The 19,525-nt window shown below is 48.4% G+C and overlaps 1 protein-coding gene across 1 annotated transcript; it reads right to left on the bottom strand.

Moving 5' to 3' along the window:
• Window positions 1–217: 217 nt before the first annotated feature.
• Window positions 218–18,594, bottom strand: LOC128298511 (uncharacterized). Its single transcript, XM_053034262.1, has 5 exons — window positions 18,523–18,594; window positions 1,342–1,449; window positions 733–1,279; window positions 504–652; window positions 218–382 (listed from the first exon to the last, which is right to left on the bottom strand). Exons 2-5 carry the CDS (start codon window positions 1,414–1,416, stop codon window positions 218–220), a joined length of 936 nt encoding a protein of 311 aa, XP_052890222.1. The 5' UTR covers window positions 1,417–1,449; window positions 18,523–18,594.
• Between the last annotated feature and the right edge of the window lie 931 nt (window positions 18,595–19,525).

Below are 19,525 nucleotides of genomic sequence, written 5' to 3'. Positions count from 1 at the left end.
TCTCACCATCAGCCGTAGCAAGGTAGACCGGTTCGATGGTCGCCCCAGATCGCCTATCGTCCAGCCCGCCTAACGTCCTTATGCCTAATGTACGGTGAAATGGGTGAGTGAATGGAATCATCTTCCGCCGCGTTATGCGTTAGCCATACGCTTCCGGCACGGCGAGCGGATCCAGCGACAGACACAGCTCAGCGAAACCCGCCGCAGGAAGTCAATTTTAGGCTTGATGGCGTTGCGGATGGCCACGTTGACGATCCCGGTGCAATATGGTGCTGGGCTTCGGTGCCGAGCCTGGGCCCACGCTCCGTTCGCCCACGTTTCGATAGTAGCGGTGCTTATCGTTCAGCTGACTGTAATAGTCCTCGAAACTGCCGAGCGGTTGCTATGGAAACGGACGTTGACAGGATAATTGAATGATACGATTCGTGAGTACTTCGCGAAACCGATTAGGCGCAAAACCGTAGCACCGGCACGGATTTTGTGCGAACGCTCTTTCAACTTACCGGGGCGAACGACTCGCCCGATGCACCGCCGGTGGACGGTACCCAGCCACCGGTCCAGCCGCTGCCCGTGCCGACACTGCCACCAACATCACCACCGTACGAAACCGGTACCGTATGGGCTGATGGATAATTGTGCCCATTACCGACAGCTGCAACGAATCGCAACGAATTACGCGTCCGTGAAACGCCTAAAGGTATGCAAATCCCATGGCAAACAAGCGACCCTTACCTGCATGGTAGCTCACGAATTCTTGAGGTAATCGCTGGGGCCATCCACCGTCCAGCTTCAGTGGAAGATTCCAGTGTTTGTACGACGTATTGGGCCCGACCGTCCCCCCGACGTGGCCTTTCTTCTTTTTGTAGTCGAAATTAAACAACGCGTAGTTCGGCAACCGGAACTCCTTGAGGATCGGTGCCTTCGGCACGGCGTAGTGCGGCGGCTGGCGATGATGGGGATGATCATGCAGCAACAATTTGTCACCGGCGTGCGGTATCAAGTACGTCGTGTCGACCGTCGCCAGCGCATTGTGGCTGTACTCGCCCTCCGGTGAGATGTACCGATTGTCCGGCGTTTGGACGACGCGGAACGTTGGCCGTGCGGTGCGATGCTGGTGCGGATACACCTGGTACTGGCGCTGCTCGAGCAGTACCCCGTCCGGCACAGCGATACCATCCTTCTGCAGCCGGTTCAGCGCCAAACGATCGGTTAGAAATGCCGAGTCCGGTATTTTGCCTCCAGCGTGCGGTAGCACTTGCTCGCGAAAGAGCTGCCGTTTCTGCGTGGAGAAGCTTCCGCCCGATTAGTATCTGTGCCCGGCGATACGTATGCCCAACTCACCCTGATCATGTGCGATAGCGCGTAGTGCTTGCTGAGCAAGATCGAGATTAGTATTATGTACAGCGAAACCTTCATCCTGCTGTTCGGCGGAGATCCCTTATCGGTGGTCTGCAAATGAAACACAGAAACAGATTATTAGATCACAAACACACAATTCGCTGCTGTCGATACCGCATGAAGCCTGCACGCTCAACGCACAATTGTAACAGACCAAAGCTCCAAATCAAAATGCATTCACCAATACCAGAAATCAAGACAATGGTATTGGCTGCCCACTGGTGCCTTTTCATTGACTACGAAGCACAGTGTGAATCACAGATTGCCACAGAACTACCAACCCACACCTTGAGCTGGAACGTAATTAAACCGAATGAAAATCAGGATTTTGGTCATTCACTTCTTTTGTTTCACTGCACACAGTCTCCCATTGCGGCATCGAGATGTGTTACCCACAAATGATCTTCCTTCGTGAACTACCCCACGCCCTGTCCGATGCCATCCCCGCTGCGGTCTCACACATCCTGCAGCGTGAGAGGCACCGGTCGAGAGATATTATTTATCCAACCCATTTCGTCCAGCCAGCGTGGAGTGCAACACGGACCCGAACTGCACACAGCCATTGGGGCTGTTTTGTGCCGTGCTGCTTTTGGGCTCGGTTAGGAAAATTGAAATTCAATGCATAACGCACGTGTTCGGTGTGCTGGAAAAGTTTTGTTTCGTGTACGAAACTTGCTCACACCGCTCACCCGGCCAATCCAATGCGTACCACTTCCCTTTCCGGGCGGTGGCAGCTGTTGTCGTACGGTCGACATTTGTTATAATGAGACCGAAACTTATTCATGGTAGCCAGCCAGCGCAACTACAATCTTCGCCCAAAACTCGAAAGCACCCCCTGGAGCATCGGCCCCAAATGCCGACGGAAAATATCATCCGCATTGATTTATTATTCTCACTTTATCATATGCTTATCCGATTAGAGATACCAGATACGCCTTGGACAATACACGTTTTGTCCACACACACATAAATACAGCGTGTGGTCACCCTTTCGCCAGTTTCGGAACGAAACCCCCGGAACTACTCTGTTCACCCCGGACCCCGGATCCACGATCGATTCCAGACATTTCTGACGAACTTTCAGCAAACGTTCGGCAGTGTTCCGATACACTTAGATGGTAAACCCCTCGAGGAGATCATCATCGCCTGCACCGGTGCTTGGAATCGAAGCATCGTATTCATCTGACTACGCACAAACAATAAACCCCGTATGTGTGTGTCTATCGATAGCAAGCCGGTCAGGTACCATGAAAAGTATCATGGAAACCCTCCAAAGAGTTCCGTGGTAAATGGTAAATGCAATTGATATCTCGAACGAACGCTACGCTCGAGCCCCGGCGAAACGAACCAGGTATCGGTCAGGTCTTGTACTTGTCCCGACTGTGTGTCTTGTGGTCATGCACTACGGCATGAATGAAATTCGCATACGAAGCATCTGTGCAGAATTTCTGCTGGAATGTAGTTTATGGAATTAAGCAAAGCAATGGAATTAAGCAATTCCGTGGCTTTGGCATGATGGAAACATTTAGCGAAACGCACCAATTACACTCGTACCCAATCAGTGTGGCATTTGCGTGCGCAGTAAGTGCATTCGCACAAACTGGTGCTGTTCGTGCAATCGATCTTCTTTATCTTCCACCGAGCTAAACAACTTGAGCCCAATAAATTAATTCATCATAAACATGATAGCATGATTGCCCTATCACTGCACGTCAACGCTCACGGAGCACTAATCAACCGTCAATTTAATACAAATCCCGCAAATACCTTTAACTGGAACGCAGAACGTCCGTTTAGCATCGAAAACCATTTCCACAATGCACCCCATTTCATCAGCCACCTGTACTGCATTAATGCCTCGAATGGATAATGGAGCTGCTCTGCATGCTGAATGAACCTTCTACCCAGGAAAACGAGACGACACTCTCTGGCACTCATAAATGCTACGCTCCATTAAAGGCAACACAACCGGACTCCGGACCGGACAGACCCTGGAACGCAGCTGAACCCGATGTCTTTTGTGCATCAGGTTTTCCAATTTCCTCTCGGAGAAATTTTAATTTAAACAAAGCACACACAAGCTGAAAGCACACGCTGACAAATGTAAATCAAGACCCTACTGCGTCGCACCCTCCCCCCCCTCCCCCCCCCCCCCCCCCCGGAACGGTCCCGGTCACTCGAACCCTTTAAATGATGCTTTCAGCTTTTCGGCGTGCGAAAAGAATCCTTTTCTGCTCGCCAAAGAAAGGCTGCCAGCCTTCGGACGTACCTCGCACTGGTCACGGGACGCAACACGAAGGTGCCCAAGTCTGTCTGGCCCCCCGAAGGAAGTCGAATAAATAAAGATGTCTTTGTTTTCTTTTCACTCTCCGCACATTTACCGAACGACCCCCCCCCCCCCTCCCTTCCCGGGTGGACGCCCGGAACTCGGCGTGGTGGGTTACTTGTGTTGTCTTTTGTTATTGTTACGCCGTTGTTGTTGATGATTCTTCACAGCCAAACGCCACACTTCCGTTTCCGCTCGGTCACCTTTTTGGGGTTGGACGAATTCTCGGCGATCTCGAAAAGGGGGGGGCGAGCGTAGGAAGAGCTTTGTTTTTCCCGTGTGTACGCAAGGACAAAACAAACCACCCACATAAACATCCTCGACAGTTTTTGCTACCAACGCTCCAAGAACTCCATCGCACCGGTGCTGGTCAAAAGGGATGGCAACATCGGCCGGACACAGGGTAAGGACACCCGTTCGCAAGGAACCGAATCCAAGGGAACGCTGGTGAAAAGTGGCAACAAAAACCTTTTTTCCTAGCGATAGCAGATTGTTGACTGAATGGCTGAATGGTACTTGCCCGAGGCGATGCAGAAGTGTATCGGAGCGGGTGGCTTGCAAAACAGAAGGACTGAGCAGGACCGTGAATGGTCCGGACCGGTTGGTGCAGTGAGTGGGAAGCAAGCTAAATAATAATGAAACAACAACATGGAAGAAAATTAAAGGGATAAAAAGGAAACCCAAGTGCCATTGTGTTACGGCGTCGTGTCACCCGAAGCAGGTATCTTTTTTCAAAGGTAACCGAGTCCGATCCTGATCCCGGTTCCCGGTGGGCAAACCGACTCGCAGGTTCGCAGCACAGGATAGATGAGTTACATTGACCGCATCTCACCCTGGCACACTCTAAACCAGCGTACGACACTCTTAATGCCCCAAACCGGAGGGAATGACAGAGAGAAGACAAAAGACATTGTAAAAACTAACACCAAAGAAACCGGCGTTAAATCTACGGTGGTAAATAGTGGTAACCAGGGTGAATAAAGCATCTCGAGTACCAAACAAACAAACCAAACAAACTCGGGGCACTGAGGAAGCACTGCGCGAAGCCAAGAGCGACACCGGGCCCATGAACCCAACCCATGAGCATGATGAAAAATTACAAAGGAATAGAAAGTAATAATTGAAGTCATACAAAATAGAAACAAATGCTATGCCGTATGAATACGTCCAGCACTCGCCGGGACGCACAACCCTTTTGCGATTTCGTTGCACTTCGCTGCACAACTTCTTCCCAAAAACCGGGTCCGCAGAATCACCGGAACGGTGCTGACAGCCGTGCCGGGGCCCGGGCCAGCTCAACAGCTTTCTGCTTTTGTACTCCCAGCGAAAGCTTCGTGCAGAGGACGCAATGGTGATTCAGTATTCCGACAGTATTTCACGACAAAACCATTGCATCTTACCCGATCCCGGATGAAACACCTGTAAGATCTCACCGCCAGCACCGAAGCAATTCCTTCTTCCTTGCGAAAAATGGTTCTCGTTATGGTTGTTTGGTTTTGTTTTGACGTTACGGTACGACCGAACCCTCATCACTGTGCTCCTTTGCGCAAAGAAAATGGGTTGCAAGGTGCGAAAAATTATTCCACAAGCAAATCCCATCCCACCCGGCTGGTCCCGTCCATTGGTCCACCCAGACGACTCTCCAACCTGGCTGTTGAGGAGTGTTGTTTGTCGAGGATTTGAAGGATTGTCTCGGAAACCCTCGACGTCTGACAGCGTTCAAACCACTCGATTGCAACCCATACGGTACAACTTCCCCGGGTTGGTAAATACCTCGGAGGATGTGCCCGTACCAAACTCCGTCACGATCGGGTTGTAAGCTCAATGAAAGATTTACACTTCATCTGAGCAAATGGCTGCTTTTCCGAATTGCCTCCCCCTCCAAGTGTGCTAGAGCCATTAGACGTCCGGTTAATAATAAATACGGGCTTTTCGGAAACTTTCGTGTGAGCTTTTCGGGTGCCATAAATAGCGCACAAAGAGCTATTTTGATTGATGGCGCTGGGTAGGTATTTTGGGCACTTGTAGAACTCAATTGGCCATACCTTTTGAGAATGGTCACGATTGTTGTCTTTTTTGTGAAGAATAGATGAGCCTTTTTTGAAATTACATAAGAAAACATTCTTCTAATAATGTTCTGACCATTCTTCTCCCGAAGTACTAACAAGTGACGGCATGCTCACCAGCTACTATCGGACTTTATGTCGATCAATTAGCCAGCACTCAGCAAAAATTGCCCCCCCCCCCCCCCCCCCCTCGCCACTCACTAACGGGTGCCTTGGTTCAGTAACATTCCCAAAAATAGAAACGTCGCAGAATGTTTGCACAAATACCGCAGAAACCACATCGTACCCCGAAACGGACTCTCGATGTCTCGATGTGTCCCCGACCGTAATCAAGCAAAGATGAAGCTATCCTGCAAACGCAGCTGATGCCGAAGCTGTTGCAGGATTTTGATGAACTCGTACGCGGTCGACATTCAACGAAAAGACGACCGACGACGACCAACGACGACGACACATTCCATTCCGGTCCAGTCCGGAGTGTGGCTGTGTCAGCAAACCGTCGCACGTCGAATCTTTTTCGACAACTCCCACGGCACCATTGCGCCAACACGGAGATCGGCAGTTCGGCAGTCGTGTAGAAACCACGGTCAATTATTCATTAGCCACATTGTGTCCACTCGTAGGCGATGACTCCCTTGCACAACAGTGGACGCCAGGCAGAAGTCGTCCTGCCGGACTCGACGTGAAACAATTTGCACCGGGACCGGGCCATATGGCATGAAGTGCTCTCAGCGAGCGAGGTGAAATACGGGACGTACGCCGTGTGCTAAGCTGTATCGCCCGGCGAACGACCCAAGAAGGTGGCTTCTATTCGGTCGGAGTGAACTTTCGGTAGTAGTGCGCTGCTACAAAAATACCGGCCATCATTAGTCTTCATTAGTTCTCACTCGTGAATTCTTTGTGCACGGAGAGTGGCCCTTCTAAAGAGTCCCGAGTTTCACTCCACCGTTCGGTGCATTACCGACCCCGGGCGGGAAAATTCCGTGCACTGTAAATGCCGCTGTGCCGTTCGAGAAAATTTTCCCCCCTTTTTTCAACGGCAGCACCCATTTCAACGCAGGTTTTTAGTACTCCACAATTCACGGTAGCTAATTTTATGACATGCTTTATTCATTATTTTTATCATGCCGGAACACTTTCACGCTCACGAAACCGGCATCAGGAACCTATTCGCTCGATGATTACCACACTCGATAACGGCATATAAAACGATAGTAGCAAATGCTTGTTCACATTCTGCGAAGCCCTGCCATAAACAATTAACTTACGCTCCAACAGATCTCCAACGATCTCTGTTTGACTAAATTAATTCCACGCCTCTACAGGGGCGCACCCGCAGCATACTTCATCCTTCCTACGCAACAGTACCGAAGATTGTGTCCGTTTCGTCTCAAAACGCTGCACAGAAGAAAAAAAACGCAAAGAAAGTGCCCAAATTTACGATAATTGATAATTTTAAAACAATAAAAATTAACTTCAGCCTTCACAGCCGTGCCAACACGGCTGGCTGTAATAAGCTTCCGCTTCCACGTTGGAAAAAGCTCCAGCCGATGGGATCCACTAAAATCGACGCACACTTGGATGAAGAACAACACCGCCGGTGGCAACAACAATATCGAAATTAATATTCATGAGCAGAACGTTATTTTCAACCGTACTATATTTCTTTACAATGTTTTCCCTTCGTCCTGTGATGTGCGACTGCTCGACCGGTTCGTTTTCTCGAGAATCGTTTCGAACGACACTACCCGAGAACGGGGAAACCGTACAGGGCGGAAAGGTGGGGAAGCGCGCAGGTTTTGTGATGAAATGTACGGTTCTGGCACCTACGGGCTACGGGTGGGAAGGAAAAAAAACGCTAAAAATACCCCGGCAAAGTCAAACCACGATCCCATTTTCCTTCGGTTTTGGTGTGGCCACAAGGGAACGGCGAATATCGCCTGCGAAGGCGAACTTCCTTTATACATCACTAACGGCCGTAGTGGTTCATAGTAGTCCCGCTTCTTACAACTATCTTTCCCAACCCGCAGCCAAAGCCATTCGTTCACGACCATGTGGCCATTCGTTTGCTCCGTTCGCTGGATCCCTGGTAGTACACACTCTGTCTGCCGTGCGAGTCCGGAGGACCATATCACTTCTCTACCGGCTGCCAGCGGTGTTCACCAGGGCTCTGGTTTAGTCGTTAAGTGTTATTGGAGTTTAAAACAGTTTTGCTTTTATTTATTTAAAAAACGCTTCTCCTCCTCCTGCTGCTGCTGGCCATTTTCACCTGGCCGCTCGATGTGTTTGCACGATCGGTGGCAGTGCAAAGAATCTGGCTGCATCAGAACAGAAGCACAGAGAAGTGGCAGTACCTGATTTCAGCATGATAGCGCCAATAAATTTCACCGGAACGAGCACTTACAGCAGCAGCAGCAGCACCAGTGTGATGCTGGACAAAAAGCGGCCTGTACCCGTGGAACGAAACGGGAAAATTCCCCCCCAATCGTCCCTCCTATCACTCCCCCCACCGAAACCGATTTAGTGCCGCCGATGGGAAAATATTTATAGAGATATAATTTTCCTCCGATGATTATCTCCACCCGACCGACGATGCGGCGCCAGATCTTTCGTTAAGTCCATCATGGGTACTATGAATCACTATCACTTTTAGACGCTTCTTTTTTTCTCTCTCTGGTCGTTGTTGCTGGCGCTCTGTAGCGGTGTGCTTTCGCTAGACGCAGAAGCATTCGCACAAAACTACAGCACTGACGAACGGCTGCTGTGAGACTCCGGGATGTGATTGTATAAATACGCACGGATTAACTTATTAGGATTTGGAACGGTTCAACAAATAAATACTGACTGCCACAACTGAAGCGTGGCACTTCTCGGCACTTGCCGTCGACTGTAAGATAGGTCAATTCATTAGCCCCCGTCCAGGGTAGATGAATGTGATGTTGCTTCGGGGAGGGGACGTCATTCCTTTACCAAACAAGTGACAATTTCTTCAAGACATTAATGTATCAACAAGACATTTAACTGATAGACATTGAGGGATTTATGCACGTTACAATAGGCGTACCAGGCGCCTGCAAATAAATGCAATAAATATTACAATATTTGCCTACCGAAAGGTCAATGTAATTAACATAGGCAAACGGATCAACCTCACGGTGCAGGTTCAAAGTTACCTATTAACCTAAAATTGTGGCCACCGCGTCTGATCCGTTGTGACGCTAGCGCGTAATCACACACATCACACGCTTGCTGATCAAACAGGTTCAAGCGCACAATCTCATCAACAAAGTTGCCGGGATGCTCGCGATGCAATCGATGAAGCGATGCGTCAAACACACTTCAAGAGACGCGTCCCAACATCAACCCGAGCCACAAACGCGCTAATGCGGCGGATGCCATCACCGATAATCAATTCGTGCCGTGTTTGCGTAACAGCATACGGCATACGCTCAATTACGCACACCGTGCTGTACGTTGCGGTCAAGTTGCAAGTAAACCCGAACGGATTCGAGTGCCTCAAAGTGATATCGGAGCTGGTTGGTGTGAATTCCAGAAACGCTGCCAGGTCGGGATTTTGTCAGAACACCGGCGAGACCGCGGGTGGAATTATCTAATCTCTAAGTGTGTTATGAAATCATCTGCGTCCGAAAATGATTTCCCTCCCTCCCGGGATTTCTCAATCACAGAGAGAGAGAGATTTAACTCGTCCTGACATGAAATTGTCATACAAAAGCCTACAACTAACCACCACTAATAAATAGGCTGCATCTTCATCTTAACCCAATAACTCCATATTTTGCCGAATCAACTTTACTAGCTCCGTTTTTTTCTCTCACGATCCCTCTTCTCTTTCAGCCCATTTGGCACACGAGCTCGATCCTAATGATGTCCCACAGGACACAAAAAAAACCAGCCAAAGCCTAAACATCCACGTTCCAATGTGCATCTTTCAATGTGCCTTGCTCCACTCAAAAGCTCATCTGTTTTCACATCATGTTTATCATCGATACGGATCATTAATCGTTCTCGTGTCACTTCCGTTTGCCTCTGTGCTCGTTCGCTCGCTCGCCGAAGCATCGTACCAGAATCCAATATTAGGTCGGCCTACCTCAGGTCTTTTCCGCCGAAAGCCTCCGCTTCTGGAGGTGCAAAATCTACATGAAACCGGACCCACCATCATCCACCCCAAATGGCCACCTCCGTTCAGAGATATTGACACCGTTTGCTCATTTGTTACGAATTTTCGGGCGGTCGATAAACTTTTATGGACCAACGGCTATCTCGTCCGGGAGCCGAGGACTCCGGTTTGTCCTTTCCGAATGCCGGATGTGTATCGCTGGCAGGAGGAACGCAACAACAACCAGAAAAAAAACGCACACGTGTTCAAGAGCTTACCCGCAAACCGAAAGCTCTAAGTCGTCCACCGCACACACCGGACAGTAAAAACCCATTGGCCATATAAATTGTGCCCGATTGATATCCATCGACATTCGGCTCGGCGTTCTTCCAGCGTGTACGTGAACTGGAAGAAACTTTGCCAGGGACAGGTCGATTAATCGATGGCATCACTGTCGAAGTTGTTCCCGATTTGTTGTAACTTTTTCTCTTTTTTTCACCTCCCCTGGCTTGGCTTAGCAAAACTATTTGCCCACTTCAATCCTACATTACTTTTCGGAGACTCTTCCAGCGCAAACTTCTGGCTGGGGCAAAGCGTTAGCGACAGGTCATAATGCACTGCAATCCTGTCGCAAACGAGTTCCGCTGACGTAAGCTCACCAATTTTCACCCGTAACACATGATTCCCGACGAACCGAATTAGCCACTCCGGTAGACGCATCCCAACATTAGCTGGCCTGCGCTTCGTGGTAAATCACATTAAAAGCTTCAATGCCACGTCGTTAATGTGTTTGTAGGGGAGAGGAAAAGTGTTTTGCCGCTCAAATTAAAGACATCATTTACGCCCGCTCACCGTACCGTTGATGGACGATCGTTAAAGCTCAGCTCAGCTTCATATTTCCCAACCGTACCCCGGTCATGTAGCAATCCATTTTTCCCATTCGCCGCGAAACAAACATGCTGTAAAACGGGTGGGGGTTTACGGTAGCGCACCAACGTTTTGTCATCTTTTCATTAATGGAGATCGCAGATCCTATCTCATTACTGTTTGGATTTTGTTTTCGAGTCGGGTCGTTCTGGCAACAACAACAAACGACGAAAAAAAAAGAAACCATTTGCATTCAAATCCCTCTTACATGCGATGAACCCACGCAGATAAGCAGCGTGTATTACACACCGTGTTTACGCCAGAAACTGAAGCCGGTAACTGGAGCTGGAACTGGGGCTGGAATCCCAGAAAACACCAAACACTCCCAGCCCATAACACAACGCGGCAAATGAAAAACGAATCCGTCAATGGGGCAGCCACATTGGGAGGGCCAATAAAGAAACCATCGGCAGGCATGTGCCGACCGTCACCCAACGCGAGTGCGTACACGCAGACACGCTTTTTTGTTTTGCAATTTGACAGAATGATGAATGGCACCTGGGAACGGGCAAATCGGGGTGCCTCAGCTATTGCAGCAGCATCATTCCCTTCGGAAGCTCCCATTCGGCGCCATTTTCCGATCATCATCTTCGGGAGCGTGCCCCGGCCGAAAATCGCTCGCGAGCCATTTATCAACGCGCACACGTCACGAAACGGTAGTTAGCTGCTAATAAATTTCCATCTCCCATTTGGAAATGAGATTATAATACCCCCACGTGGGATACCGCCCCGCCGTTTCGGTGGTGGCGTTTTTTTCCGGAATGGGAAGAGAAGTTCCAACCCATAAGCCGTAAGATAACGAATTAAATATGTTCTTCCTGAGCACTTCATTATATTTGTATCACTCGTCACAACACACACCGGCCCCAGCGGATGCAGCGCTCCAGTGTGCGTCCGTTTTCTTTACACCACGAACTTATCAATCCACCTGTTCCACCAGCGATAACGGTGAGACATCAGCTTCCCCCTCGCACGCCATTTGGGGCGCGAGGAGGTGGAAAAACCATTGGCGATCGGTATTGCAAAAGTGCCTTCGTGGTTTTTGTGGTCCAACGTGGCCACACTGTCTGAAGCCGTCGCCGTCCGCGGGAAAAACAAACGCAAACCGCCCGGCACCGCAAACGGGCGCTCTCTCTCTCTCGCTTGCGGTGCCGGACGAAATCACACCCATAAATTTCCACCGGCTTAGCCGTGGCGGATTAAAATTGAATTTATGAAATTCGTGTTACGCCGCACGTTACAATCATCGACTGTTGAATTGCTGGTGCGGGTGTGTGTGTGTGTGTTCCCGCAAGCGGAAGTGGGTACAGTCTTGTTTGCTTGTGCGTGTGCATGTATACACCGGAGAGAGCTTCCGGTTTCCTTTTCCACTCGTTTTTCCATCCAACAGCCACCCCGTGCCACCGTGGATGATGATGAACGGTTTTGGCTGTGGCCCGGTAAGGCTCACGCTCGATCCGTACCGAACCGTGCCAGCATCCACTCCGGAGGGGCCGAACTTTATGAACTGTAAATTACTAGTGCCACATGGTAGCTTTACAGTTGGCACTCATTGAGACGGCAGTAAGGACTTTACGTCCTCATCTCTCATCTCCGCACACAAAGCCGATAATAAGTCGCGGTTGCGTTCGTCGCCAAATCGTACTCAGCGTTTGCTAAATTATTTACAACACAAGGCCTGGCATTTCCTGCCACATTTCCTCCAGTCCTGGCGTACCCGGCGTCCGGCCAAAACCTACCGCCTACCGGGCAAAAGTACATGCGTCGTCACCATCGAACCCGTGTGCTGCCAGCTTTCGCTCATAAATCCTTCCAACCGCAATCCGCTCGTTGATAGCGTGGGCTGTTTGCTGAGCGATGATTGAGCGTTCTAGCGCACTGTCTGTCAATTTCGTGCTAAATCCCATTCATTTGGTTCACCACGAACGTGTGTGTGTGTGTGTGTTTGTGTGTTTGTGTGTGGTAGATTTTTTTCCTCCTTGACGACAAACTTAATCGATCGGTTAACCTCGCATCAATTTCAATGTTGATGTGTAATTGGCATTTTGAGGAAATTTTCCATATCCGACGAACCCGTAGGATGATATTTTACAAAATGTAGCAAACCGCATGTTAAAGAGTAGTGCAAATGTAGCATGAAGCCATGCATGATTGATTCAGATTCATGAATCTTAAATAAGCTTTGAACTGTATTGCTTTGAACTTCACAAAACTTCAAAGATTCATGAAATGTCAAATATTTCAGATTGCTTAAAAATGTGTCAACATTCAATGATTCCAAAATCACCTGGACATCATCATTATACGCAGTTTGTTTTATTTCTAGTTCCTAAAATAAGAAATCAAGAACCTTTAAAAAACACTGTACTAAAATTAAGGTTTCTTCGCAAAAGATTCCTGAATCTATGACGATGCACAAATCTTCAGCAACTTATGGATCTATAAGAATTCCTTTTGGAAATTCATTTGGGAATCGCCTCATGAATTGAGTGACTCTTTACAGAAGATTCATAAGAATTTTGTTAAAATTCGATATAACATTACAACCATCATATTTATGCAAATACAGCGCCACGAACTATAGCTTAACATATAAGAACAATTGTAAAAATAAACCATCGCATTTAGACGAAGAAGTACCTGATCGAACTAGAACCTTCGATCAGCTAACAACGCACGAGATATTCCATCAAACGTTGTTTTTCAGGATGTGTTTTGCTTATATTTCTACCACCGAGAACGCACACTGACAACTGCGTCAAACCTGTTCATTTTCCTTCAGAGAAACCATAACCACCAAACAACACCTTCCACGTAGTTGCTTCCATATTCGGTCGAAACCGATTCCATCAAATGGCTAATCGGAAATGTAAAGGAATAAAAAAAAACTACAACACCGTACCGTAACATGTCTGCATTGCAACAGTTTGCACCGTCACCATCGTTTGTCCACGGATGCCTGGGATGCAAAAGTTTTCCCCGAAGGGAAATCCAATAAAAACTACCCCTTGGCAACACACACTCTCGCTCCCCATCGATCGACAGGTGAGGGCAATCGATTCTTGCTCGGTGCACCCTTTGCCTGGAACCGTATGGTGACCGTGTTCGGTTGCCTGCACGTGCAAATCACATCAACCTAGGCACACGCAATCAAATGTCCAAGCTTAATTGCTGGCGAAGGAATACGTGCACTGTGAGCCGGTTGTGAGAGAAAAGCGCAAGAGCCGGTCGAAAGCTGTCACCCTCTAACCGCAAACATTACACGGCGACAATCGCGTTTCGGTGGCGATCCTTTTCCGTTTCAAAATGACACGTTTCAGAGTAGTGTCACACCGTACCATCAAGACGGGGTCTGTGCCCGTGTTCCGGGTGGATGATCTTTCCGGATTGGTACGAACGGTTGGAGCTACGAACCGCTACCATCTGTGGTCAACACATACCGTGGTGGCCATGCATCGCGGCCAGCAGGCAAACCTCGGCAATAACCCCGGTTTGGTTGGGGCCGTTCGAAGGCTTGGGAGTGTTCAGCGAAAGTTCGAAAGCATTTGTCCAACAAGTTTGGTATATGGGTTAAACATGGTGTATTGATTTCCCGACTCAACTAGCAACAATCGCCCTTGCACCCTGTGCCCTCATTAACGATTCATCATTTATTGTCTGTTAGAAACAATTTCCAACCACCAGACATAACATCCATTACGGAATTGGTGTATCATTTCAGGGTCAGTGTTTCAGTCACTTTTGGCAACGTGACGTCCGTAAGCGCTGGTTCAAAGAAAAACGGCATCCAAGTATGCGCCAATTTTGAGTTTATTGTGATTTTGCCCGTTGCCTAGCAACCGACGTTTGGCGTTTGAAAGATGGAAATTGAAAATGGTGAAAAGCATAAAATTACCAATGCACCCTTAATGAACTGCTTTGGATGTTTTCGACCAAAGTGATTTCTTTTTTTCGTCTTCCTTCCATTACTTATGAACCCACATTCAAAAGGCAAATCGTTTCTGGTCACGATTGTTTTTTTTCCTGTCTCGAATCGTACTTCAATGCAAACATTCTTCATTTTCAATGCCCTCAAAGTTATGCCCCAGCTATGGACAGTTGGTTTGCATAGAAAAAAAAAAGCGGTGCTATTTCCCCGAACTGTGCTGCTCATCATTATGAGATATTTTCATTTGATGAGCATTAGGGCCATTTCTTTGCCAGATTTCTCAACGATGGTGGTATGGTAATGTGACGTAATAGTCTAAATTTGTTCAAAATTGACCGTTTTCATTCAATGCCGGGATCAGATCATTTTGAGACCATGGTTATCACTCCAGGCAACGAAAGAAATAGGTTCCACGAGTCTCGCGATATAGAATTTTGGCCTTGTTCAGAACAATTTACTCTTTACGCTACATAAATCCACACAACTAGAGCAAGTTATTGAAAATCTACGTCTTCTCCCGATAGAATCCCCGTAACTCACAGTGAATTGAAGTGTTTGTGAGCAGCTTACCTGTGCTGAAAAAGCATTAAATTATCAATTAAAATTTAATTACTCTTTGCAATCTTTAACGGTCACCCTTTGGTGCGGAAAAGCGGAAAAACCACGCTGAAGTTGACATAGTGACAACTGCCACCACGAAACCCCCGCTCGAAATCAACGCTCAAAACACACCCAAAAACCCTCGACAGGCGTTAATTTAACCTTTCCAATTAACTTTACCTCCTTCGCGGCGCAGATTACAGCGGCAAGGGACGCGAAATGTTTACAGATCCCTTTTCATCTATTTTTATGATGCTCGCGCGATGCGAGCGCACAATGAAACTAACTGTCCAGCGGCATACACACTGTGCCACGGTGCCACGGCGTTTCGCATTAATCTAATGAATGTTTAGCGAAGGGCTTGAACGCGATGATGAGAAAGCGGTAGCAATTTGAGCATTTAACACCAGGCCCGGTTTGATGTAACATCGTTAGTCAACTATTTTATGCTTCAATGTCCGGGAGAACCCTTTTTCCAGCTGGACCAGGCAACTTCCCTCGATCGATTTCGGATTGGTTGCTCAATAATCTTTAAGCTTTGTGTGTATTCTTATCAACTCATTGCCTACTGGCTTAATTTCGGCATCGACTTCAAAGACGCTTATAAACCTTTCTACCGGGGCCTACAGGAACTGGGCCTTCAGGGCTAAAAATGGCACATCAAAAGTATGCGCATTATTCAACAGAATTCATCTGCTAATTGCATTCATCAACTGTTTCCTTACTGTCCGCAACCATTGTGAGTTGCGTAACCCGAGCCCCAAGATCGCCCCCTTATCTAGGCCACCCCACAACAATCGGTTCGATGCATGGAACCGAGTGCTGCTAAAAATGAAACAGAAAATCAATATCAATCCATTCTGCTGTACCCGGGCACTTGAACCTGCCACAAATCCAGACGAATGCTTCTAATCGAATTAAACTTCCTTTCCATACCAGCGAATACCAGCACGTATTCTGCTGGGAGAATATTGCAACGTTGCCGGCAGTAGATGTTTTTTTTTTTTTTTGCTTCATACACGCTCCGTTGTCTAATCCAATCTGAAGGATGGACGGGATACACTCACACAACACAAAATGCACCGTGCATCGAGACGGTAGAGCGTTTGAGGGCAAAAACGCACAATCAAACGCTATCCGCCGATCCGGACTCGGGACGAGATGCGATGGAAGCTCGAGTTGAGTCATTCGCAGAGCAGAAACAAAACTGCAAATAAATAAAGCAAACGTACCACGCTAAAGTACAACCGATGCAACAAATTCAAGCAGCGATGCAGTGCGATTTTCCTGGAATGTCTTAGCATTCAGAGCAGAGGAGGAGGGCAACAATCATAAAAATTTAAATTGAATGAATCCTCTTCACAACTTCTTTTGATACTCGGAGCGCCTCGGACCTTCGTTGCATTCGTTGTAACCAATTGGAACGAACGATCGGTATGTTACTATTTCATCATTTCTTTACTCTCCTCCTTTGTCTCAACGCGCCCAGCACTGGGCCCGCTCCAGGGGCAATTTCCAGAATTGCTCACAGAACAGTTTTAAGCTTTTATGGATATTTCTTCATTTCGTTGGCCACCATCACGGTGGAAATGTTAACTGAGCTAATGAAAGAGCGAAAGTTTGTATCACCATCTAGCGTGGTTCAACCTTGAAAAATACGAAACAGGGAAAGATGAGTTCATTTGCTACTGCGCTTATATCTACGCGATGTCCAACGATGACTGCACCGACCACCGTCGAGAATCGACCATCGAATCATCGAATGCACCAAAGTCTCTTGCACGCGCGTCACACGTCGTTGTTCCATAATCATAAAGCCCCGTAAAGTGTTTTGATAACAATCCCAACGGTGGCACATTAGCGAGCGGAACACATCAGCCTCCAGCGAACGCAACCAGCAAACGACAACAACACTCGTCAAGGCTTTTTGTTTTTTGGGGCGCCGTGCCGCATATAATATAATGTGCTTTTCTTTCTTCGCGATCCTCCCGATTTCCTTCCCGGGGCCCGCGGGTACACTCGCCAGAAGTTATCTGCTTTTACCCGTGTGAGCACACATTAGCATAATTTCGTAAACATTTAAACGAACGCAACCGGCTACGCGCGTACGCATAGCCCGCATACACTAAATGCCAGTAGCCGGTCGGCTACCGCGTCCACCGAAAACGAAAAAAGATGGATGCGATACGCCTGGTCCAAGGAAAACCGCCAAATTTATGGCCAACACCACCGGCGGTGGCACCACCGGTCGGTGTGAGATGGTGTGAAACCCACCGCTACACCACTAAACGGCACCGTGAAAACAATAGATCACATGGGCATATGAGTGGGAAAATTAAGCGCACCCTGGAGGATGGTTCGGTCCGTAGTGAAATTAAGCAACTTAACGACGGACGGGTAGAATATGACGGTTTTGCTGTTTGGTAGCGACGTGGACGTTCCACCAGCTCAAAGATTGCGTAAATTCCCGCAGCCGTAGGTTGCAAGTCGCGGGGATATTTTCCGCATCGTCGAAGGATATTGCCAGATCAGTTCCAGATGATCGATCTGCTAGTCACCGTTCTACAAAGTACAATCTCCTTTCATCTACACGGAATTAGCTGCCCACGATCCGACCACGAACCAAGCCGTTGCGGATGCGCACAGGCGACGGAACGATCATGACGATGATTCCAGGTGTAATCGATTTAAAAAGTCTGCTCGTTACCATCCGACTGCTTCGCTCATCCAGCCCGTCTGCCCGTTTGCTAGCAGAAGCTGCGCCACGAACGAATAATAGCCCCTGTTGCGAAAGGAGGCCCGATACAATAAGCCATTAAGGTGCAGATCACTAGACGGCAGCTGCGATCGCGACCGTATTTACTTTGGCCCTACCGAACGCTTTGATATCCGCCTCAAATTCTTACCATCGAAACCATTGCGAAAGGAGAAAAATCACACAAACACTCCCTACCATTCGGTTGCCTTTCACCGATAAGCGTAATAGGTGCACGCTCCAGTCAACACCTTTCTGTTGCTTCCCGAGATTGCAATCAAAGCTCACTACCGCGGCCAGCTTACGGGGGAGCCGTCGGTGCTGCAATGATTTATTAAATCACATCACAAACTATCTCCCATCACCACCACCCCCGCCTTAACAAAACGATCGTTATCGACTCACTATGAATTTTGATGCTGATGGTTTCCGGGCGGGTCGTTGATAACGGGTGTGATCGTTTCACCTCAGCTAAACATTTGCACCTGTGTTCGGGGTGGTTCGCTTATGTCACAGACAGTTTGCTTCGCCGTTGCCGTTGTTTTTCACTTTTTTCGCACATCAATCACCCACGCCGAATACTTTTGCCGTACTTTGCTTAATGATCCTTATCGCTTCTGATTCATCAATCACTGTAAACACCGTCACTATGCTACACCCTCAGCGACCCACAGCGATCACCGATCTGCTTCCGACAGTGTTGAATCGTGGTAAGGCGAACGAAAGACTTCAACGCAACAGCAAGCGACGAACGCGATCTACACGCAAGCAAGCAAACACCATACCGTGCACCATGTCGAAGGTTCAAACACCAAATAACGCCATTATTTCGCTCGTGGTTGAATTTTATGAAAAACAACCCCAAAACGGATCACCCCAACCTGTTGCCTCCGACACTCCACGGTGTCGCGCACGGATCTCGTTTGAATCTTCACCAATTGTACACGCGCACACGGGGGAAGGGGGTTCGTGCGCTTTTTGGCCCCGTTGCAGTCTCCCGGGCGTTCGTGGCTCGTACCGTCTGCATTAGGGTTAGCATCTCTTTCGCTCATTCCCTTTCCGCTGTCGGTGTCGCTTTATCCGTACGACATCATCATCATCATCACCATCATCATCAGCGGGCCCAAAACAGGCCACAATGAAGAAACGGCACACTCGCTCTCTGTTTCTCTAATTCACGGTTGCACGTGCTCACCCGCAGCGGCCGCTCATCGGTACGCGCATCGGCTGTGTACTTGCACAGTTGTTTTAAACCATCCCAGCATGGGGAGCGATTGTAGTTTGTTGCCACCGCATGGCCAAACTGCGCCACCATTCCGGGTGAAGAAGGGTCGATTGCATGCAGTTGTGGCTCGTGCTTGGAAGCTACGAATGTACCCGCGCGCCCTCCGCGCAGTTTGTACAGGTG

Source organism: Anopheles moucheti, chromosome 2 (assembly GCF_943734755.1).
Source record: "Anopheles moucheti chromosome 2, idAnoMoucSN_F20_07, whole genome shotgun sequence".
In the NCBI taxonomy this organism is placed as follows: domain Eukaryota; kingdom Metazoa; phylum Arthropoda; class Insecta; order Diptera; family Culicidae; genus Anopheles; species Anopheles moucheti.
Note: the sequence above shows the minus strand (reverse complement) of the source record. Positions and strands in the feature narration are given on the sequence as shown.